General features: G+C 48.9%; 1 protein-coding gene across 3 annotated transcripts in view; it reads left to right on the top strand.

Annotated features, from left to right (window-relative positions):
• Positions 1–3725: 3725 nt before the first annotated feature.
• The window catches only part of CCBE1 (collagen and calcium binding EGF domains 1), a 177917-nt gene continuing 158196 nt past the window's right edge, over positions 3726–23446 (top strand). For 2 of the 3 annotated variants that reach the window (XM_045850313.1, XM_045850310.1), the window contains exons 1-2: positions 5357–6462; positions 6865–6945. In XM_045850313.1, coding sequence (XP_045706269.1) covers positions 6332–6462; positions 6865–6945 — 212 coding nt within the window. In that variant the 5' untranslated portion in view covers positions 5357–6331. Of the gene's footprint in view, positions 3847–5356; positions 6463–6864; positions 6946–23446 lie in introns of those variants that run through there. The other variant, XM_045850311.1, reaches the window with a different exon arrangement.

Here is a 23446-nt window from a genome sequence, read left to right as displayed (position 1 = left end):
TCTGGTAGTGACCATACTGTTGTCTATGAGGTTTTTTCCCCTTTAATTCCTTCAGATTTTTCACCCAGCCTCCCCGCCCCCTCACTGGGTTTTAACTAGCCAGCTCCTGGGATACATTTAAACCATGATTTGATTTAAAATATATGAAAGTCAGACAGACACGGTACCCAGAAGCACAGCTCTTCTCCATGGGGAAGTATATACATACTAATTTCTAGCAACTGTTATTGATTTAACTTACCCAGAGCCTGAGTCACTCCCTAATGTCTAATTAAAGCACAATGGTAACAACCCCAATATCAATTCCGCTACTTAGTTGAGTCTGTTCTGTGACAGGGCATCTCTGCTCCTGGCCGTCTGTTTCACCAAGGATCTCTCATGGAAAACAAATCAGATGAGACAGCGCGGATGATGCTGCATAATTGCATCCAAATTACTGAAGAAAAGCAATGAAAATATTACTATTATTGATTATCTCTGATGTGACTTCATGCCTGTTCTGTATCTCATTTATTCTTTTCAACAGTCCTGACTTGGAGATTGTTGCTTCTATAATTCTTTTCATGGATAAACCTGGTCTCAGGAAGGTTATGTAATTTGGTCAGGGTCGTTGAGATTCTAGGTGGTACAGTTGAATTTCAAACTTGATTTTTAAGTCTAATTTCTTTTTACTTTCCCAGTGCTATTTCTCCAAGTGCAGTTTTAAAGGAGGGAGGTGAAGTCAGACTCAAACCCCGGGGAAAAAATATTTTTAACTATGGTCCGTACCCGTGCTCTGCCGACACGGGTAATAGAGTTATTCACCATAAAAGATATCTTGGCTCAGGCCAGGAAACTTTTAAAGTGAACATTCTTATTACCTGTCACCTTAGCTCAATACAATTTTTACAGAGCTGAGTCTTTCCCAGTTCTCAATAAATATTAAACAAGAACTTTTGCCCTCATGGGGCTGAGGCACATAAACAGAATCAGCCCTACACAAGTGAAGCAGAGAAGTTGTGGGATCGGAGCCCCTACACTCAGTGGAGCCGGTTCATAAATCCTGGGAGAATTCCAACAGCCTTTCTCTACCTGAGTCTTCGTGGTGTGGGCGGGCAGCCCCACCTCTGGCGCCAACCCATCCCCCTCCCTGGTTCAGGCTGTGGGGACCGGGAGATGGGGCCATTCCAGCCGCATGTCCTCCAGTCTGGTCTCCATTTCTCCCAGGGGGAGCCACAGAATCGGGTGGTATTAGGACCCACGTCTAGAAACCCTCGCTGGTGCAGAAGCCTGACAGCACGGATTGCCTCAAGGAGCTCCTCCTCTGGGAGGAGCGCCAGACATGGCTGCTGTATGAGGGCTTCCAAGAACGTGACATTCAAATCCCATGAATAATTTTTCTTGATTATTTTGAAACATTTAACCAAGTAACAAGAAAGCTTTCTTTTTTGTATGGTTCATAGATTTTTTTTCTTCCAGCAGCCTGTATATACATAGGGCTAACGAATCTTTTAAAATTGCATTTACTTCAAAGTTCAGCTAAAAAAAAAACTGCGATTTTGACATAAATATAGGAATCAGATATTTCTTCCTGTCTTCCTGTCTTGGGAGAAAATGCCAGAGGCCCACAGCTTCCGTCTACTGCAGGTTAAAGCGAAGGTCGACTAAGTGCAAAGATAATGCACGCGCCCCAAAAGCAGGGCTAGGAACCCTCTATCTGTATGAACACGTTTGATTGTTCTTGCCTCGAGCATTTCCTCCTGATGGTTTGGAGGCTGGTGCACTTCAATACTTTTCAAGGTGCAACCTTGATTCTCTAAGCTGACCTGGCCTTATGTCAATCAAAACTGAAACTGAAGGAAAGGCATCAAGGCAGCCTGTTCATTGTCGGGGTATGATGTTGTTTTGTAACACACAAGTCAGTGGGAACTCTCCCCGCACTTGTCGAGTCTTGTTTCTGCAGAAGACCTTTTCCCGGCAGTAGATAGCTGTTGTGACATTTCAGGAAGGCCTACAAGAAAAAATATGTCATTTTTTTTTTAGGAGTGTACACGTTTTTCCTTTATGGCTACCTTGAATCTTGTAACTGATCATGCAGTGACCCTGAATGGACTTCTGAGAATCTGAGACCTGATTGGTGGTCTGTTTTAAACACAGCACAGGACTTTCTGCTTATACAATCCTGCCCGCGGACCTCGGGTTGTCAGCTTCATTTTATCGTTCAACCCTAATTTTCTCCCTTTGCCTTAATTGCTTTATTCAGTCTTGCTCTATACTATACAGAATATATAAAGAAATATACATACTGTAAGATAGTATGTGTTTTTTGTCAGCCGCCAGAAATCCTTTTAATTGGGAAAATGTAAAACAAATACTAGTGAAATGATTTGTGCCCCCAATGGCTGGTGCTTTTTTTAAAGAGTAACTTATTATTTTTTTTTTAGTGATTTCTCTTTTCTAATACTGTGTTGATTTTCTCCCAACGAGATGCTGGAGCCGCTTAAAAGTGAGTGGGCAAAATTGGCGGAGGTGATACGAAGACACAACTGTCCAGTTATAAAATGAATGTCATGGGTCTGGAATGCACAGCACGTGACTGCAGTTAATAATCCTGTATTGGGGATTTGAAAGTTACTAGGAGAACAGATCTTAAAAGTTCTCATCACAAGAAAAAAGTTGCAACTTTGTGTGGTGATGGAGGTTACCTGACCTTATTGTAGTGATTATTTCTCTCTCTCTATGGAGTGAATCATTAGGTTGTGCCCCTGAAACTAGTAAGTTATATGTAGATTTTGCCTCCATTAAAAAATAAATAAAGGCTAAGAAAATGAGGGGAAGAGGTCCTTGGTTTTATTTAGAAGGATACTCTCTGTTCTATGCATAGCTTTCCTTCTCGTTTTTTCTTTCACTCCAGTTTTGCCTGCTGGCTTCTGTATTCTCAGCCCACCTCCCGTCTTCCCCCACCCCCCATGTTCCCCACACAACACTCCTCCATCCTCAACAACACCGGGGCCACCAAGGGGTCCAGGCCCTCAAGCCCCTGACGCAGGCCTGCAGCCCAGGCCATGGTCAATTGTATAACTATGCACCCTCTGGTTTGTTTCAGGGAAGCTGACAGGCCGATGTGGAAAACATCGTGGAGAGTGGTATGCTGAAAAGAAATAATCATACAGGGCCTCCCGGAGGAGCATTTAGGTCCATGTCATTAATCTTCGTAACGCTTGGTCGGGAGAGGCAGGAGGTGAGTGTGCTCATCTGGTGTTTCATAAAGGAGGTTGAAATCGAGGGGCCTCGTGTCTTTGATTAAATTTAGTTTCAAAGGTCGGCTCTAGAAATCATCTCTCTGTTTCTACATGGCTACCCCTCACAGAGACCTAGCCTTTCCTCCGAGTAATCAGCAGCCCTGGGCAGGGGGCAGCAGAGGACAGTAGCCGGGGACCTGAATATTTGTCACAAGGTCCAGACCTCTGGCAGGCTGAAGATAACATCTTGACCTAGGTTATGTTTCGGCTCCTGAGCCCTAAGGTGGAGCAACCGCCTGGCTACTTTCCCATGAGACCAGACAGAGGGACGCTGGGAAGGACCTCAGAGTTGTCCTTACGACCTGGGGAAATGATTCGTCCCCTTACTTCACCTCGACCAATCAGCGCCCAGCACGACCCTCCCTGCCACACTCAGCCTCATTCTGACAGGTCCCACTGGGGCCACAGCCTGAGCAGACGCGGGCTTTGTCTTTCATAGGAGAGCTCACTTTCGCAGGGGACTGGTAGCCACACCTGGCAGCCTCATCTTCTGCTCGGCTTTGCCCTCCAGCCAGCCCCTCAAGCCGGACACCGAAGGTCATGCTGCCAGGAGCTGCCAATTAGTGTAAGTTCCAGGCCTCCAGGCAAAGGTTTTCAAAAGGTCTCTGCTGCAGCTCACCTCTTCCAGAAACGCTCTGACCACCCACCCTCGGGACTGCCTCCCTGGGCAAATCTGGGCTGTTCGCTTGGCCCCAGCACCTTCTCTGACGCCTCATTCTGATCTGTGCTCAGTGTGGGGGGCTCACACTAAGGAGGTGGCAAAGCTGGCTCTGTCCCCAAGCTTCTGCCACACAGCTGTGCATAATTACTTTTATCATTTGCAGCCTGATTCACTTTCTCTGCAAGCCTGCATGTCCCCATATGTGGCTTATTAACCATTTAGTGAAGCTGATAGCTAATCTCCTACACCATTCTCTATTATTTGTGGAATTGACATCCACAACGCAACTGCAGGAAAACGAAAGGAGTAAAGATGAGGAAAAAAGGTATGAAAATAGAACAATTGGTAAAATAAAATCAGGACCTGCTTATAGGATGGCCTCTTCCCTGCAAAATAAAGAATAAACACATTTGTGGGTCATTTTAAAGTGATAACAGTTTCCACGAGCTCCAGGGTGGGTTCATTTTTCATGTGCTCAGAGAGACACACCTGCCTCTTTAGGACCCCAAACAACTGTTGTGAAATAAACTCCGAGATACCCAGAAAGTGAAAGCTTAAAAGCTAAAGCTGAAAAGCCTGCACAATAACTTAGGCTAAAAATAACAATGTCTCCTGAGCGCTCAATACATGCCTGGCACTATGAAAATGCTTTGTATGCGTCACCCCGTTTAATACTCACAAGCATTTAGGAAAGAGGTTTCCCCATTTTACAGATGAGAAAACTGAGTTTCAGAAAAGTTAAGTGCCCGGTCCAAGTTCGCATACCTAGGAAGCCCACAAATTGGGTTTAAATCTAGTGTGGGTTTTCTTTCCTTACTCCACAACCATCACTCTCGGGTTTCGCAAGCTTTGCAGAGGCTTCTGAATTACCACGAGAAAATTAATTTTGTTTAGCTCCATATTTTAATATTTGTGTGTTTTATGGTCTTCCATGTCTATGTGAGATTCGCAGGGAAAAAAAAACACCTCACTGAACTAGGAAGTCAGACTCCTAGCTTCAAGGGCTATTTTGAATATCTAACAAAAATCATAAATGTGAAAAGAAAAACCTTTGGAAAATATAGATGCATGCTGCAGGGGAATGAGGATGCCATCGCTATTAAAAATGTCAAGGTGTATGGGTTGTGTATGGTAATTCTCAGTTGATCAGAATATTTTGAATGAAAACGCTTGTGTGCCTAACCGGGTAGCACACCCGTGACTTGTGACCAGACTACCCTTTCATCTCATGGTCCTGGGAGGTGCAGAGCTGGGCGTTTGTTAGAGGCTGGGCATTGCAGCCTCTTGCTCTTCCGGTTCTCACCGGGCCACGGCCACTTGCTTTGGCTCTGCGGGGCACGTTTACATCATGAGTTTCTCTTTACCAAGCACGGGAACTCCCCTGTGCGATGAAGTGTTAAGATGCAGACCTATACGAATTTACAGCTGTGTCCCCTCCAAAGGAGCTGATTGACTTCCCCCAGCCTGGTTTTCAGGCTACCCCTAAACACCACGGTGTTACTGGGGGTGGGGGCGGGGGCCTTCACCCTCTCAGCTGATCTTCCAGGAGTTTCCAGCTCTCACGTGTGTGCGTGGCATTCAAACAGCATTAAAGCAGCTCAGGGCAAGAGGATTTTAAATACCCACAAAGAGGCCTTAGGAGCTCATTACTTATTTCGATCTCAGGAAGAAGCTAGCGGCTCTTAAAAGGAGCGACCGGGGGCACTTCTAAGGGATTTTAATGGCAGGCTGGAGGTCGTGCTATCTCAGGTTTGCAAGGCCGTTTGGGAGAGCCGCTGCAGTCTCTCCACAACTCCTTCCTCCGCGCAGAGAAAACTGGGCAGCGGGAAAACCCGGGGCAGGCGCTCGAGGCGAGAAAGCAAACGTCCTGACCCTGGTCATTAGAAATCAACTGACGACAGGAAGGAAGCGTATTAACCCCTCTGCCCCCCCTTTTCCCCCGGGGAAAAGCGGCTCCTCCTCCTCTTGGTCGGGCGACCCTGATGTAAAATGCGAGCAGCCGCCTGCTCTCCGCACCCTGCCCTTCTCTCGCAGCCCGGGAAGAGGCCAGAGGGAGGGCGCAGCCCAAAGCTGAAGAGAGCAAGTCTGTCAACTCGGCGCGCCAGTCCTGGGCGAGACGACCTGCACCCTGCCACCCTCGCGCCAACAGGGCACTCCGTGAGCCGCGTTCACCTGCCGGCCTACCGACTTTGCACTCTGCACCCCAGTTTCTACCTTGGCCCCCCAGCCTCGCCAACTCCGGGCCCCTCTGCCTCGCACAGGTGGCGCAAGAGCCCCTACCCTCTAGCACCCCCTGCCGGGGAGAGGGACGGCTGCGGCGGCCGCGGAGGAGCAGGGTGCAGGGCGGGGAGAGGGCTCAGGCGCCGGGAAGAAGCCGGGAGCGTCCCCGATGGTGCTGCCGCCTCCGAGCCGGGGAGGAGCGGCGAGGGGGCAGCTGGCCAAGAGCCTGGGTCCGCTGCTGCTGCTCCTGGCTCTGGGACACACGTGGAGCTACCGCGAGGAGCCCGAGAACAGTGACAGGTAAGCACTGCCAGCTCCTGCTTGGTGCACGCCGGGCTGTCGGGGTGCAGGCGGTGTCCCCCGCCTCCGCAGCGATCCGCGCACCTTCGCTCCGTCAGCGGTCCGCTGGGCGCTCAACTGTCCCGGGTGACGACCTCCGCGCCCTCAGGCTGCGCTTCCCCCAACCGTGCCGCCTTGCCCCCGTTCCTGCTGCTCTCATGTGATCCGCTTCTTCAGCTCCTGTGGCCCGGGGCTGGGTTCCCTGGGCTGGACCCTCGCCTGGCCCGCCCCTGACCCGGGAGTTCGCTGGGCGTCCGCGCTCGGGGCTCAGAGCCTGCTCCGCGCTCCGGGACGCAGATCCCCCAGAGCGCACTGGCCTACGCTCCCACGCGGAGAACCAACGGCTTTGCCTCTTTTTCGTAGAGAAGTCTGCTCAGAAAACAAAATCACCACGACCAAATACCCGTGTCTGAAGGCTTCAGGCGAGCTCACCACGTGTTTCAGGTAAGCCTCGGAGTCGCCCGGCTGGTGGGAGGGCGGCTCTGCAAAGGACGGCTTTGGGGCACCAGGTGGCCAAAGTGGTGCTGGGAGCACTCTGGATAAGCTCTCCGTGGTGCACACTTTTGTCCGTGATTTCTGGGCCAGGGCGACCACGGGCACCCTGGAGTTTGTCCCTGGAGTCTGTGTCCTAAGGTCCTGAGGCTGTTCACAGGTCTTTGGAATGCTTGCGTGGAGGAAATGGAGAGGAAAAGATGGAAAGTTTATAAGGAAAGTGGACTGAACTGTGGGTGTAAACAGTAAGGCAAAGACGAATTTTTTGTCTTGTTTTGAAAACACAACGCCAACAAGTAAATCCTTGGCGCTCCGCGGTCTTGTGACCTTCTGCGGGGACAGAGTGTAATACTGTCCCCGCCTCCGTGGGCAAAGGGATGGGGGGAGGATTGCAGGCGGTTGAGATGGGGTGTGCTGAGTGAGAAGAAGAAAACGTCGAGATTGTTGAGCAGAGGGAGAGCCTTGGGGAAATACGGCCCCGCAGATCACCCAGGCGCTTGTTAAAACTCAGCCTGGATAGAGCGGGGGAGCCTGCAGTTTGGAAAATGCTCCCCAGGTGGTTTTACTCTCAAGAAAAGGAGGGAGGCGCTGTTGGCTGCTCGCAGCTGTTCGGAGGTGAGGGTTGATGTGTTTTTCACCATTGAAGTCTTGGCTTCTGTTCCCCGCTCTCGCTGGATGGAGCAGGCACGCACCCTCAAGCCTTCAAGAGCAGCCTGCTTTTTTTAAAGGGCCTGTGGAAGGTACTGGGATCCCACACCCACACCAGACTCTGTCTCTGTCTTTGGGAACCATAGACTGTTTGGGGTGCCCAGACAGGTATTGGGTTGTACTAGGTAACACTGCAACCCCCAGGAGTGAACCTAATAGGCAGTTTTGCTATTTATCATGTTATAGCGTGTTAATCAACCACAGTGTTTTCAGCTGCAAGAAACGTGGCAGCATGCACTCAAAGGCACAGGTGTAGGTGGTTCAGGGCTGCTCCGTTTAGTGGTACAGAGACGCCATCAGTACATCACTACTGTGCTTTAAGATCTGTCCTCGGCGGTGGAATGATGACCTTTTAGGTGACTCAACAGGTCCCTTCTTGGGAAGGGCTGCCTTTCCTGGGACGTAGGTGGCCTCGTGGTGCTGGCACGGGGACCGCTTGCCTGGGTCCGGCCCTGTGTGTCACCCCCATGACCACAGCGTTTCTCTGGACACATTGTTTTCCCCTCCCCACCACCTAAAGCCTCTAGCTTAATGGGGACAGTGTCCCTGAGATGGTTCGCTCATTCGTTCTGTCCCTGAAGGCCAGACCGCACGTGAATCAGCGACAGTTATGGAATGCACGTCCGGTCTCCAGGAACCAGGGGTGCCTGGGGAACGCTCTAAGCGACTTCCTTCACTAGGCTGCTGTTGTGTCCCTCCGCCCTGCCCCCAGGTTTTTCAAACAGGGTTTCTTTCACACCTAGAGCCTCCACAAGAGACACTAGCAGTGCTTGATGTGTTTTCATTAAGAGGAATGGAAGAGGATATTTCTAGTTGGAGAGAGTAGTTAGTCCCTGTGAATATTAAGTTTGGGGGGTTTAAGTTACTCCCTTTATGGGAGTTGAGAGCTCTGTGTGTTCATTGGCTTGACTTCCATAATGTAGTGATTTTTTTCTTTGCATTCTTATTCCTTCATTTTCTATTTTAGGGTTTTTTTCCCTCCAAAACTGAGTTCTAGGTGACAGTAAGTACACAAGTGTACACTGTTTGGTTAGAAATGCATGCACCCATGCAGCCTCCCCTTGGGGACAGTGCGGAGTATTTCTGGTGCTCGAGAAGCCTCACTCGTGCTTACCAAGGAGTACACCCCACTAAGTCAGCGATTTTCTTAAAGACAAAGTTGGTGGGCAGCTGCTGCGCCCCTTTTTCTTTGCAAACCCTAAGAATGGAATACTGTGTGTCCCTTGGCTTGTGAATTCTGATTGTCCTGGCCCTGTAGACATCTTGCTAGTGAGACTGTGGTCTGGAAACCAGCCACGTGGGTGTCGTCTGGAAGCTGGTGAGAGTCCTGGACCTCCTGACCCAGCACCTGCAGCTAATGAGAGGTGCATGAAAGCTGGGGGGCTGGGGGGAGCGTCTGCTGTAGAATCCAGGGTCCCCAACCCAGGTCACAGTGCAAACCCATCTAGACAGGCCCTCGGAGGCAGGGGCCTCTGCAGATGGACAAGTAGTCAGCCCTTCTACCACGTCCACCGTAAACCAGGCTGAGAATGGGCCTTCTGGGAAACAGACTCTCCGATTCTTACATGACCCCTGATTCCGCTGTCAGTACCACAGCAAAGCTCTACTGCTCGGCGAACGCCATCTGGTTCTGTGGGGTCCGCTCTTTACCAGATGTCTTGGTGGGGAGCTTTAGCACAAGAGAAAGGACTCCAGAAGTCACTTCTGAACTTGACTTAAAATCATTTGCTGATATAGAGGATGGATTTAATATTAAAATGGCTACGGTCAAGGTCATAAATATGACTTTCTACCTGAAAGGATATGGAGACGAAAAGATGGGTTGAGGATAATCTTTGTTCTCCCCCCACCACCCCCCCTTGTACATTTCTACGTGACTTCCCCTAAGCAGCCCCTCCCTCTGTTAGCCTGTGGTAATACGTCACTTAGTGACCCTTTGAGGACTATGTATTCAGCACTGTTCCATGCACTTTACACGTGTTACCCCCAATCCTCAAAGCCACACTGCAGCATTTGTAGTCTGGGCCCTACAGAGGAGGGAACCCAGACTCGGAGGGATTCAGTAAACCTGCCCAGGGCCGCAACGTTAATACATGTGAGAGCCAAGATTCATTCAAAGCCAGGTTCGTCCAACTTCAAAGTCTGGGCCCTTTTCTTCATCCCAGAGGTATCCACAGAGGGGGCTGAACTTTCCAGATCCTGGGGTCTAAGTAAGGAAGAGGACTGTCCATGCAGATGACTATACATTCAAAAGACAGGTTAATAGAAAACTCCCAGCATCCAGCATGATCATAGTGGTTTTTCTGAATTACCCTTGCCCTTGAAGTCTGTCTTAAACAATTAACTTTGATAGTATCATGCTATACACAAAATTGGTTCGTACATGTATAGCTTTCCTCCTTTGTAGGATTTTGTCTTAATCACAGTCTGTTTCTAGAGACCTCCCTGTCCCAATGTGCATGGGGCCATGCCCCAAACTTAATAAATGCATGGAATGAGTGGCAACGACAGCTAGATAGGGGTCCATATTTACTCAGCATTATAATCTGACATAGGGCGTGCACTTTTCCAGTTAAGATTTCAGCAGTGGTGTGTGATTTATCTACCGGTAACTGAGTTTATTATAGCCACACCAAGCATGTGAACTTATCTTGGCATTACTCCTTTTGTAGCTATTAAACCTTTTCCTACGAGATGGTTTTCCTCTCCTCTGTCCCCCAAACCATATAGTTTGAATGAAAGGTTTGTGTTTACTTTACCTTTCCTTTATTATATCTTATATCAATAAAATGAGATCTTAAAACCTTTTTAAAAATAGGAAAAAGAATACATATGTTATATGTAGGAAATGTCAATAAAATCCAATTTTTACTAAGTGAGTCTGTCTAATAAGCATCCTAGTTAACTTGTTTGATCTGTTAAGGATTTATTGAACATCTATTACGAGCTTCAGCCAGTCCTAGAAAATGAGCCGTGGTCTCTGGTCCTGGTTTACAGACTTGAATTTTAGACCAACGCCTTTGAAACTGTAACCAACACACGATGACACGTGATTGAGTTCAAAGTCATAGTTTGGACTAGACCACAGGTGGCGAATGCAAGGCCCGCTGGCCGAACGTGGCCCTCCACTGTGTTTTGTCCAGCTCTGCACCTTGTTTCTACCTAATGGCAGCACCGAGCTCTCACTTAACTGTTAAGGAGCAGTTACATGTACACAGTCCTAAAGTGACATTTGGCCCTTTGAAGGCAATTGTGAGGCTGATGTGGCCCCCGGTGAACGTGAGTTTGACAGCCCTGTTATACTATCAATTACGGGGACAAGATTCAAGCAGCTAGGAACGGGTTTATGAGTAAGAGAAGATATTGTTTTTGAACATGGCTCTTTAACATAGAATGTGTTCAGGGTTTGTCTGAGCTGCATCAGCTATGATTTTCAGCCTCGCAGTTCATGGATCTCCAAGGGGAAGCCCCCAGCCGCCCCTCAGCTGGGCTTGTCCAGGCAGTGCCATCTTACCAGGCACTGTTCTTGCTCAGGGTCCTGTTTCCAGGGGAAGTAATGACACAGGGATGCAAAGCCTCCTGCTTTCCTTTGAGATAACACAACAGTGTTGCCAAAGCCTATTAAAACTTGGAAGTCAATGTGCCATTTCTGCAAATGTGTTTACTTGGAACTTGGAAAACAAGGAGGTCACTTAGAATAGCATCACCAAATTGAGAGCATCGGACTGCAGCTGAGCCCACACTGGGGGAAGGACTGGGGAATGCACTATCTGGTAGGTCCACGAGGGCCTGCGGAGGGCTTTAATAACGTCAAACATACACAATAAGAGAAACTCTGCCAGAGTTTGAGTTCCAGCTCTACTACTTGTGTTGTGACCTGGAGCAGTTTCTCCATCTCTGTGCTTTAGTTTCCTCCTTTGTAAAGTGAGGATCGCGTTAGTGTGGGAGCTATAGGGTTGCCGTGAAGGCGAAATGAGTCAATGTGTGTAGGAAGTGCTCAACGACTACTGCTCTCCTGATCACTGCTGCATCTCCCGACGTCTGGTGTGGCGAGTGCACGTGGTACATGCTCCGTGGTCACTCGGTGAATTTTATTTGTGAGTTTGGGGCTTTATAGTAGACATTTTTAAAAGATTTTATTTATTTTTACAGAGGGAAGGGAGGGAGAAAGATCGAGAGACATCAATGTGCAGTTGCTGGGGGCTGTGGCCTGCAACCTAGGCATGTGCCCTGACTTGGAATTGAACCTGCGACACTTTGGTTCGCGGCCCGCACTCAATCCACTGAGCTACGCCAGCCAGGGCTTACAGTAGACACTTTTGAAAGTGCAAATTCAGACCACAGCCAGAAATACTGAGGGTGTTTACGTACCAGTCACCCGCCTATTGTTTCTCAACGCAGCCTTTCCAAATGGGGGGCAGGCCCGACTGGGGCAATGACAGGGAACACAGCTTTGCTTCCCACCTTCTACCTGACTAGTCAAGGTGCCCTACACATGTGACCATTAGATCAGGTAGAGGCATCGTCACCCCATTTTAGAGGCTCTTAGAGGTTGACTCCTTGCCTAGGGTCATGAAGGAGTCTTCCTGGCAGAGAGAAGTCTAGAAGTCAGATCCTTAGGTCCTCAGCCCAGTTCTGGTCTCTCTCCTTTCTGCTGCCTCCCTGTCTCGTGGGACACATAGCTTCGGACGGGCATCGAGTGTAGCTCTGAGTAGCTGTTAGCATTGGACTGTGCTATTTTAGGGCACGTGGCGCCCCTTTCAGAAAGCACTTGTATCTGAAACGTCTATACCCTAATGCTAAGAAGGGAGTGGTGCAATGAACAGCGTGAAGAGGAGAGTGGGGGGATGGGTGGAGGTGGCTTTGTGCAGAACTGCCTACACCACAAGCGTGTTGGGGGCAGCCTCTGTCCCCCGTGCTGGCCCTGTCTCCCATTGGGCAGCTGGCCCGCTGAGGGCCTGAACCATCTGTCCCTCCATCCACGACTGTGTCCCCAGAAGTTAGCCCCGTTCCTGGACAGTCCCCCACACACATTGTTGAAGGTCAAGGGAATGAATATGTGATCATTACACGCAAACAATGATGAGATCTGACTTCAGTTTCTTAGGCCTTACCAGAATGGTTGCTATCCTAGTGTGCCTCGTTTTCTAGCTCAGAGATGGGGAGACTGTTTTAGACGTCAGATTGCCTGCACCCCCGTGAGATGTGGCCATGGTTTGCACTGGTTCCCAGTTTGACCCGCTGAACTTGAACTGCTGCTGTGGCACAGGGCTGATTCCGGCAGCTCTGGCGAACTCCATGAGCTGGCTCTTTAAAGAACACCTGAAGAGGACGTGGGCACTGCTGCCCACATGACAACTGCCGCGTAGACCCTGGCTCTGACGGGAAGGATGAGAGCTTGAAAGGGGATCCTGCTGCCTCCCACACCCTCTGATTTTTTAACCTGAAGAACAGGTGTCAGGAGAGAAGGCAGAGGGCATGGGCCAAGGCGAGCCTCCGTATCACTTTTCACTCATTCTTGGAGACACAACGCGAAGTGTTCGGAAACAGCCAACCATTGAGCTCCCCACAAAGGGCTGTGCTTTCACTGGTGCGTCCTTTGAGACTGGGTCCGGTAGCTCTTCCCATTGTCCCCGAAGTAGCTGATGCCTGACTTCCTACGTTAACTTCATTTCATCTTTTCTAAGTGAAGCTGGGGTGGGTGTTCTTTCTTTGTTCTAGAAGACTCTATATTCTTAGGAGAAAGCTTGCATTTCAATCAGTGGTTTCCATGTCAGTGCATTCAGCTTCCAAAACCACCAACCGCCCCGGCTGCTCAGCTGGGCCCTCACTTTTGTGTGCGAGAGGGTTTGCCTGCTGGGGGAGGAGGGGGCGTTGCAGAGCATTGGGAGAACAAAGTCGCCATTCTGGTTCGGTGTATTGCTTTTGTTGGGGAGTGGGGGAGATGAAAAAGTAAGCAGCTATAACCTCTGCAGCTTCTCTTTTGCCAAGCCAAGTTCTTCCTTTTCTGTGCAGCTGTTTTCCCGTTTTAAAGTTTTACCAACGATTTTCACTCACTTATTCAACAAATACTTGGGAGCTTTGCTACAGGAGCTGAACACCGTTTTGGTGTCCTTGGTCTACATCTGTGAGTAGAGCAGATAAAAAACAGAAAACAAATCTTCCTTGTCATGGGATTTAGGGACTTTTAATTCAATTTATCTTTCAATAAAGGAATTTTGAGCAAAAGGTGACCTTTGGTACATTTTAAAGAAAGTTGTTTTTGGAACACATCTGATGAATGGCATGTTTTGAGGGCTAGGAGCCTGAAACATCCCCTGGCCCAGCTGCATCCTTTCAGGCCAAGAAACCCCACAGGCCCAACAAGGACACGAGAACCCAGAGATGGTGGGAACCAAAGGTTTTTTCTGAAGAGGTGCAAGCAAGAAACAGCCATGTGCAACGAGTTTCTTCTAGGCGTTATTGGAAGGGGGAAGCATTATCGAGAGGTGGCAAGTTCTCTGGCCCATGCCATGACAGGTGGACAGTGGCATCAGAATTGGCCCAGTTGGGACAAATACCTTGGTCAGTTTACCTTGTGTTTTTCAGCAGTAACGTTAAGCAACGTGCATGCCCCTCCAGCATCCCTGCTTCTCCTAATAATTCCTTACAGATGTTTTGTCATAAATGGATCAGGACCTTCTGGGCAACTTCTGTCTCCATCCTGGAACACTTGTAGAGGGCAGAGTGATTTATGATGTCTACATAATAATCCCCGTCAAGCAAAAGTAGTGCTTTATCTTCTTCCCAGCTTCAGGGTGTGGCCCATGCAAGTCCATAACAGGTGTGGGAGAGCTTGGCTGGGTCTGTGTGTTGCCTCCTTGCTCTGGGTGGTAGAACATGAACTAAACCGCCTTTCCATGCCCTTTATGGTCTCAGAAACTTGAACCACATCCGTTCTCAGTCGTCATGTGCATTCTCAGCCTTTCCGTCTTGGCTGCTCCTGTGGGGTATTTGGTTTATCCCTGCTGGGGTGAAGGGCCCATCTTCAGTCCTCTGGGAACAGCCAGGACTTATGTCGGTCTGAACTGGTGGGCCCTCTACACTCAGATCGGGTCCCGGAATTTGGGTGAGAGAGCAGGAACTGGCGAAGTCGGGTCCGTGGCATGTTTTTATACAACCCATCATCTATGAATGCTTTTACACTTTTAAAGGCTTGTAAAAGAAAAGTCTATGCAACAGAGACCTTATTTGGCCCCAAAAGCCTCAGCTGTTTACTGTCTGGCCCTTTGCCAGCTTCTAAAGAGCCAGCTGACTACAAAGACCGGGAGCAGGTCTCTTCGTCTGCATGTAACCTCGTCCACAGTTGTGAGGCCTCAAAGAGGCGACTTTGGGGCCATCGAGTCGGCTTGGTCTTTGGGTCCTTTGCCTTTGCATCACCTCATTTTATTGTATGTGGATGCTCACTGTCCTGAGTGAGCATCTTTGACTGTGACTTGGTTTGAATCTCCAGGAATCAATTATAGTCATTATAGAGCTGGAACTTTTTTGAGCCATCGCCCCTAAGTGACACTGTAAATGAACATAACTTGTCAGGACAGTAAGAAGCCGGATTGCAGCGCGGGTAGGTAAGGCCCTAACTCACTGCTGCCTCTCTGCATCCCAACCGCCAGCCTTCTTTCCCGTTGAGCAGCCCTTGGGTTGTCTTGGCTGAGCGCCCACAACCCTCCCTAATTTCATCCTTCCTGAACTTGCATATTGACCAGCACATGCTCTGATGACTCCAAGCCACCTCTCCATAAACATCCTGTTAGTTTTGAATTTCTGCAGGGGAAAACTTCACATTCAAAAAATAAATGATAACATATGTTTTATTTGAGGAAAGTCAAGAAAGTCATTTTCAATGAAGGTGTTCTAAATCAGAGTCGCAACACTACATTTTTCCTTACGTGGCTAAAATGTGTTACACCATCTCACGGTGGCACTGTGTACAGTACAGGGTGGGGCAAAGCAAGACCACAGCTGAGAGTACGTGAATCAGTGTATTCTTGTGTTATTAGTTGTATTTTCCATATGAACAACGACAAACCTACTTTTGTCCCACCCTGTATATCAGTAATTAAACTTGAATTTAAACTCTCAACTGCCTTTCCACAAGGCCAACATTTTTTTGGTGTTTCAAAAAAAATGTTTATTGAAATTGAAAAATGTCATTGGGGTGACATTGGCTAATAAAGCTATATAGGTTTTAAGTGTACGATTCCATAAGGCATCATCTGTATATTGTACCATGTGTTTATCACATAACGTCAACTCCCTTCTCCTGTAAAAGATCCAGGAGAGTCCTACATAGCGAAACCTTCTGACACTGAGAATGGGGATAGGTGATGAGGACAGGGGAGGAGAACGAGTTGAAAGACATATTCTAAGGGAGAGAAGCAAGTCTGCTAATGGTGTTTTGGAGAAGGGAAAAGAAGAATGTTGGAATACACCAGTGGCCATATGGGGAAGATTAAGATGTAGGGTCTAGCAAAGAGGAAAAACATGGGTATAAAAATTTGCTAATACATTGTTTTCTAAATATCTTCCTATTAAATAACAAATAGAATATTTCATACAATAGTTAGCTTTAAATGTTTTTATGCTGATGTTGAAATGAAGTGAAAGTATCTAAATGGAGGCATGTAGACGCAGGAGGAAGGACTGCCAGCCACAGGGAGGGCAGCCCCACTGGTAACGACTAGTGAAGACGGAAGTCGAACCATTTACCAAAACTATACCCACGACCCCTTCCTCTCCGCCCCGGGTCAGTTTGCTCAGGCTGCCTAAACACACTACCCCAGACCTGGGGGTTTCACTGACAGGCACTTATTTCCTCTCTGTTCTGGAGGCTAGAAGTCTGAGATCAAGGTGCTGACGAGATCCATCCCTTGAAAGGGTTTCTCCTTGGCTTACAGGTGGCTGTCTTCTTCCCGTGTCATCACGTGGTCTCTCCTCTGCCCTCGTCTGCGTCCTAATGTCCACTTGTTATAAGGGTACCACCTGCTTGGGGTTCGTTACATAAGGGCCCACCTTTTAACGACCTCATTGGAACTCAGTGACCCCTTACCTCTAAAATCGCTCACATTCTGAAGTACCGGAGTTAGGACCTCAACATAAGAATGTTGGAAGAATAGTTCAGCCCATAACGTGCCCCCTAAAAAACACCCCAGCACACACTGGGGCCGTGTAATAAAGGGGACATTGTCATACACACTATCATCCTCGTGGAACTGCTGTCCACCCTGGTGCTCCTGAGCCAGCCAATGAAATTAAAGCACCTTCCACAATCCCGTGCAGAAGGAAAGGGATTAAATTGTACCAAAAAAAAAAAAAGCACGCATAAACCATAACATTCCTGCTACTGACTTCCGTGGAACCCCTCTCTCCAGAGTGGCGCCTGAGGGTGGCGCCTCACAGATGTCACACCGGAATTGCTAACACCAGGGACTCTCCTCCAGGTCCACTGGACGACAATCTGCATTTTAACGAGGTTCCGGCACAGTTCCCACGCATGGTCCGGGCGCCCGTCCCTGCATCGGTCCAGGGCTTGCTCACTCTCACTTGGCTCTTCCTTGCTTCCTGTTTGCAAAGCCGAAGGCAGTGATTGGCAGCCTGAACTGTACATTGGAATCACCTGATGAGATTAAAAAAAAAAAAAAGCCCAGTGTTCAGGTAGACCACACCAGACACTCCAGAAACTCGAGAGGCGCGTGCTGGTCACCAGGGGTTTTGAAAGCCCCTTGCATGATTCCAACAGGCAGCAAGGATGAACACCTTGCAGCAGAAAGGGGTGCGCAGCCTGGTTCTTTCTTCTGTGGCCACGGAGCCTGGGTCCTGCTTTGTTTCACAGTTGCTCCGGCTCCGTGCCCCTTGACGGACGGGGAAGTGCACAGCTAGAGCCTGCATTGGTGGGCAGTGGGAGCCTGGTGTCCCCTGTCCCTCGTCTGCTGGGTCCCAGTCCTTTCCTGCGGGACTCTCCTTCCCACTCCCGGTGAGGGATGGTGAGGGACCGCCAGGGGAGCAGTGGCGTGGCCGAGGTGGATCACACAGGGTACAGAGTTCCAAGTTCCGGAAGCGGATCGGGCCTAAGTCCCGCGGTGCAAATCCCGTCACTTTTCATTTCCCATCGCAGGCTCCCAGCTTGGTGTCTCCAGCTACTTAGTGACCTTAAGTGCGTTTTTAGAAAAATATTTTTGCTTTGTTGCTGCACTGCGTGAACCTTCTCCCGAGATATAAACATGGCTCAGCATATTATAAATGAAAGCTTCTCAGTGTCAAGCTGTGTTTTTCTTTCCTTGCAAGCATCAAACACAAACACATTTTTTCCCACATAGTGTGATAGAAAACCTATGTGCTGGCCCCAGAGTCTCTTCCCATCCGGTTTGGTTTCTCTTCAACTCTTGAGCCTGCCCCTATGCTAACTGAAAGACCTCCTCAGCCCCCAGGAAATGCAATGCTTTTTACAGGCTTGCATTAACCTTATGCAGCATAAGATGAAGCTCTCTGCAGTTTGACTGTATAGTTATCATCCCAAACCTATACTTACCCTATGGCGTTAAACCCGGCAGTCCCAAGCATATGTCTAATGTAGTGCATAGTTACACAGGACTGTACCTTTTGAGTGTAATAACAGCAATTATGCGGATTAAATCATAGAAATAGAAATTACTATACATCAAGAAATAAAGGAACTGTAATTGCATTTTGGGGATAGAGGTGCCCCTGAGGTTCTTACTGAAGGATTTTTTTTTTTTTTAAACTGGAGGCTGGCAGGATGTGAAGTGGTTCGTAAGTGACCTCGGAGTTTGACAGCATTCTGAGTGCGGTACCTTATCAGAGAGGAAATCACAGGAATGGATAGTCAAAATCTGAAGTGAAGGCATGCAAGAATCCCAACAACTTTTTAAAAGATTTTTAATGTGTTTTTAGAGGGGAAGGGAGGGAGGGAGAGAGAGAAACATCCGGTTGCCTCTCGCATACCCACAGCCACAGGCATGTGCCTTGACCTGGAATTGAACTAGCAACCTTTCAGTTTGTGGGACACAACTGAGCCACAGCAGTCAGGGCAAGGTCCCAACAGTTTAATTGACATCTCTGCCACCATGGACATCTCTGCCACCACCACTATCTTCTTCAAGTCCTTTCCCAGAGACCCCTCAGTGTTTGGGAAGAACATTTTCAAATCCAGGCATACACAAAAATGATCATCTCTAAAGGGCACGTGGAGGTCAAGAACAGGACACTCAAGGCTGGAGCCACCTGGCCCCGGGGGCTCTGGCAGCCCAGCTGCCACCCTGCCGTCCTAGGGCAGGAGGGGTTGAGTCCTTGGCATGCCTGGAGCTGTTCCTGGGCAGTCTGGGCTGGGAGGGGGCTGCGTGTGGTCCCATGGGAAGCTCCCGTGTAGACTACCCCCTTGGCTACCCAGCTCTGTTCAAGCTGCATCTCCAAGTCCAGCCTCTCCAGTGAGTCCTTCTTAAGGCACAACTTTCACATCCGTTCTTTAAAATATGACTCGTGTCATCTTGGGACGTGTATTTACCCGTTCCCTTATCCACAGCTTGGCTCTGCCGGACTGCCCTGACATCGGTATGTGCTCGCCTGCGTACCTTTGACGGGACGCAGCTTTTGTTTTGTGCGGCCGGGGCTCTGCTGGGGCCATATTTAGCCCCTGTGTCCCGAGCAGAAGAGGGTTTTCATCATTAGCTCTTCTTAGGGCTCTGCAGCTGAAGCGCTTGGCTCCCGACGGGAACTGCCATCATGATGAGAGGGAAATGCTTTCTTTTCTTCTAGAGAAGAATTTATAAAGGCGGTGGTGGGGGAGGGATGGGATTATGCTTTGCAGTTTCTGCAGGCAAAGGGGCAAATGAGGAAACCCTCCCTTTTTAAAGCTCAATGTTGTTTTATGATGATGATAGCAATGCTTGCTCTTTGCATGTTTTACATGTAGCAATGTATGTATGGCTTAGAACTTCGGGTCCTCCCGAATCTCAGTCTCCCAGAATCCTCCGGGATGACTGCCCAGGGACCTGAGCACCTTTCCCAGACTGTTCCGTACCTGTTACAACTAACAGACATACTTGTAGTTATTACTCACAGATACGGGATTGTTCTGCAGTTGCTTTTTTCACATAACAATAGGTGAGGAACACTTACTCATCATTACACAGAGTGCTAATTCATTTTTACGGTGTGGTATTCTTTTATAGCGTGGGATTTCCCATACATATGGATGCCTCAGAGTTCATCTCTTCCCTGGAGCGCTATTTGTGGGGCGATCAGCAGATGCTAAGGGGGCCCTCTCTGATGTTGAGTGTTCATGTTTCCAACCTCAGATGCAGACTTCAAATATGTCGAGTGCCGACTAAATGAATCAGAAGAAGAAAACCATCTAGTGTCCCTGGATAGCACATGGTGGGTGGGTCTAGAAGCTTTGAGATCTGGCCTTTGGGCTACAGCCCTGACGCTGCCGTCCTCCCAGAACAGGCAGCTGTGGGTCCCCACGACCCCATGGTTCTCTGGTCAGGGACGGGGAGGGGGCTCTCTGATGGAGTTCCTTCTGGGTCTGGTGGTTGGAGCAGGGTGGACGGAAGTGGGTTTAGTTTACAGCCCAGGGGATTTGTCTGACAGAGGGAAGACCATGTTGACTCTGTAGATGCTATGGGGCGTTCGGAAACTTCTCTCTCTGATCTGCCTTAAAACCAGGACGACTGTCCACACTCTGTCAGCTGCGTCTCTTCAGGGCCTTTGGTAGTTTTTCTTACCCCAGTTATTTACTTAAAGAGGAAAGAGAGTGTCTTTTTACTCTCCAGATACGTATTTTGCAAGCCAGCTCCTGCCTTGGCTGCGAGCACACGCCGGGTGAGCACAGGAGGCCTCGTTCTGTTCTGCACCCGTGTTAGGGACACACCGTCCCCCGCCACTCACTTTGCTTTCTGCTGCTGTGTCTCAGGACGGGCTTCCCACAGAACGGGGTGGGGAGGGTGAGCTGTCGGTGTCCTCAGGAAGGACCTGTGTTCCCATGGTGACCTCCCCCTTTCTGGAAAGGAGAAATTATTTCACTGGGGGAGACTGATGCAAAGAAAGCGGGAAGAAAAGATGACATCAGATGAGAAGGCTTTCTTATAAAATTTCATATCTTTTCGCATCTTAATATTTGTGTCTTTATACTTACAGAACAAGGTATTAGAAACTCACCTTTCTACATGTGTGTATCCTTTCCAATTGACTCCTTTAAGGGCCTCCTTCTTGTTGAGACTTCATGTGCTGTAGGTCGGAGCGCAGCGGGCTGTCCCCAGCTTGCTGTCCTGGCTCTGGGGCCATATTGGGCTCTTTAGAGACACCAGGGGAGAGGGTGAAGCAAGGCAGTCAGCTCCGTAACCAAGACAGCAGCCTTTCCCTTCCCCCCTGCCCCCAGCCAATAACCCACACACAAGGATGAGGCTTTTCTTGCGTTATCCAGATAATTGTCAGATTTTTTTTATATCCTTTTCCAAATTTTAGGTGGTCTTCTTTTAACAGAATGGTGGCCCAGTTGAGTTTTGCATTAGGTCAACAGGCTCCTTGTTAGTTTGAAGCGGATTCTTTTTTTTTTTTTTTTTTAAGATTTTCACTTTTCTTTTTTTTTTTAAAGATTTATTTATTTTTAGAGAGGGAAGGGAGGGAGAAAGAGAGAGAGAAACATCAGTGTGTGGTTGCTGGGGGTCATGGCCTGCAACCCAGGCATGTGCCCTGACTGGGAATCAAACCTGCGACACTTTGGTTTACAGCCCGCGCTCACTCCACTGAGCTATGCCAGCCAGGGCTTGAAGCAGATTCTTTAAGGGTATCTGTCTGCGTGCTGGCCTTCCTCGTCCGCGTGCCAACCTGTGTTCCCTCTGGAAGAGCTCTAATGAGGTCGTGGTCATGACGTCATAAGTGAAAGTGAATCTTCACTGCAGCCTTTGTTTTTCAATGGATTTTACTCACATCATTAATTATGAAGGAAAAAGTACAAATTAACCCTTTTTGTTTTAAGATGAAAAGCTGCCCACATTTAATTTTCTGGATATTTATTTTGTATCCTGTACTTTACTGAATTCATTCATCAATTCTAGTAGTTTTTTGGTTGGATCTTTAGGGTTCTCGACGTACAGCATCGTGTCATCTGCAAACAGTGACAGTTTTACTTCTTCCTTTCCAATTTGGATGCTTTTTATTTCTCCCTGCCTGGCCGCCGTGGCTAGGATTCCAGCACTGTGTGGAGTAAGAGAGGCGGAAGCAGACATTCCTGTCTTGGTTCCGATCTTATGGGAAATGCTTGTAGTTTTTGCCTCTGTCTTGATTTGCTCCACTGTTCCGGTGAGGTGTATAGGCTAGTACTTTCTTGAAAAACGGTCTTGAGAGAGCTATTTTTGAGCTTCAGAAATTCTCGTATTTGGTTGCCTACTTCTTCTGCACTTGGATGTAACCCATGCAAATGCAGGTCATAATGTCCACCTCCACTTCAGTTACGTCAACCCTGCTGCCCTTGCTTGTGGGAACACCCAGAGTTGCTCTCCAGGGGTGTCCAACCTTTCGGTGTCCCTGAGGCCCACTGGAAGAAGAGTTGTCCTGGGCCACACATTAAGTACCTTGTGACACATGATCACAAAGAACTCTCATCATGTTATAAGCAAATTTACGATTTTGTGCTGGGCCGCATCCACAGCCGTCCTGGGCCGCAGGCAGCCCGGGCCCGCGGGTTGGACGCCCCTGGACCCAGAAGCCACGGTGGGTCATCCCATTCCCGCCCCCCACAGGGACCTCCCATCGGCCGCATCCACATTTGGGCTCTCCGCGGCCACTCTCCTTGTCAGGCTACTGCCACCTGCAGCCCGGGCTCTCGTAACTGCTCTCGTCGCTTCTTGTTCACGCTCTAAAATCTGTAGTAGGGCGGGGAGTCCCGAACCTTAACACGGATTGTGTCCAACCTGGGCTTAAAGTCTCTCGTGGCCTCCTCTCTTTGCCCCTGAAACCAAATCTACAGTCTGTACCCCAGCCTGGGCGACCCTGAGTCACCTGACCCCTGCCTGGTCAACCTCGCTGCACCATTGCCCTCCCTCGGCTTAGCTCAGTTTCTTTATTTCTTTTTTTTTTTTTTAAGATTTTATTTCTTTTTAGAGAGAGGGGAAGGGAGGGATAAAGACAGGGAGAGAAACATCAATGTGTGGTTGCCTTTCACGTGGCCTCTACTGGGGACCTGGCCTGCAACCCAGGCATGTGCCCTGACTGGGGATCGAACTGGCAACCCTTTGGTTCACAGCCCATGCTCAGTCCACTGAGCTACAGCAGCCAGGGGCAGTTTTGTTATTTCTTTAGGTGACACTCTGACATGTCTAAGTCATGGCCCATTCTGTCCCCTCTGCCTGGATAACACATTGTCTTCTCTGCTTCAAAGCCAAGCTAAACAAAAACAACCCTGATCCCAGCTCTCAATCCTTCAGAATTTGCAGTTGTCACCACTTCCGCGAGCTGTCCCCCAAACTCCCTATTCCAGGCATATTCCCTTGTCCCTAGTGTTGTCCATTGCAGGTCCCTGTTTGACTTCGTTACAGAACTTCACACCATCTGTAGCTTCTTGTGCGTCTTTTCCTGGCTGGATGTGAGGGCAGGGGCCAGGCCTGTCCTACCTGGTGTTGTAGCCCCTGTAGCGCAGGGCCTGGGCCACTTTCCGTGCAGAATAAATGTTTGCGAAAGGCTGAGTGCG

The sequence above is a fragment of the Phyllostomus hastatus genome, unplaced genomic scaffold (assembly GCF_019186645.2).
Source record: "Phyllostomus hastatus isolate PE091 unplaced genomic scaffold, TTU_PhHast_1.1 phas_contig_80, whole genome shotgun sequence".
Lineage (NCBI taxonomy): Eukaryota > Metazoa > Chordata > Mammalia > Chiroptera > Phyllostomidae > Phyllostomus > Phyllostomus hastatus.
The sequence above is the reverse complement of the archived record's forward strand: the minus strand, read 5'-3'. Positions and strand labels throughout refer to the sequence as shown.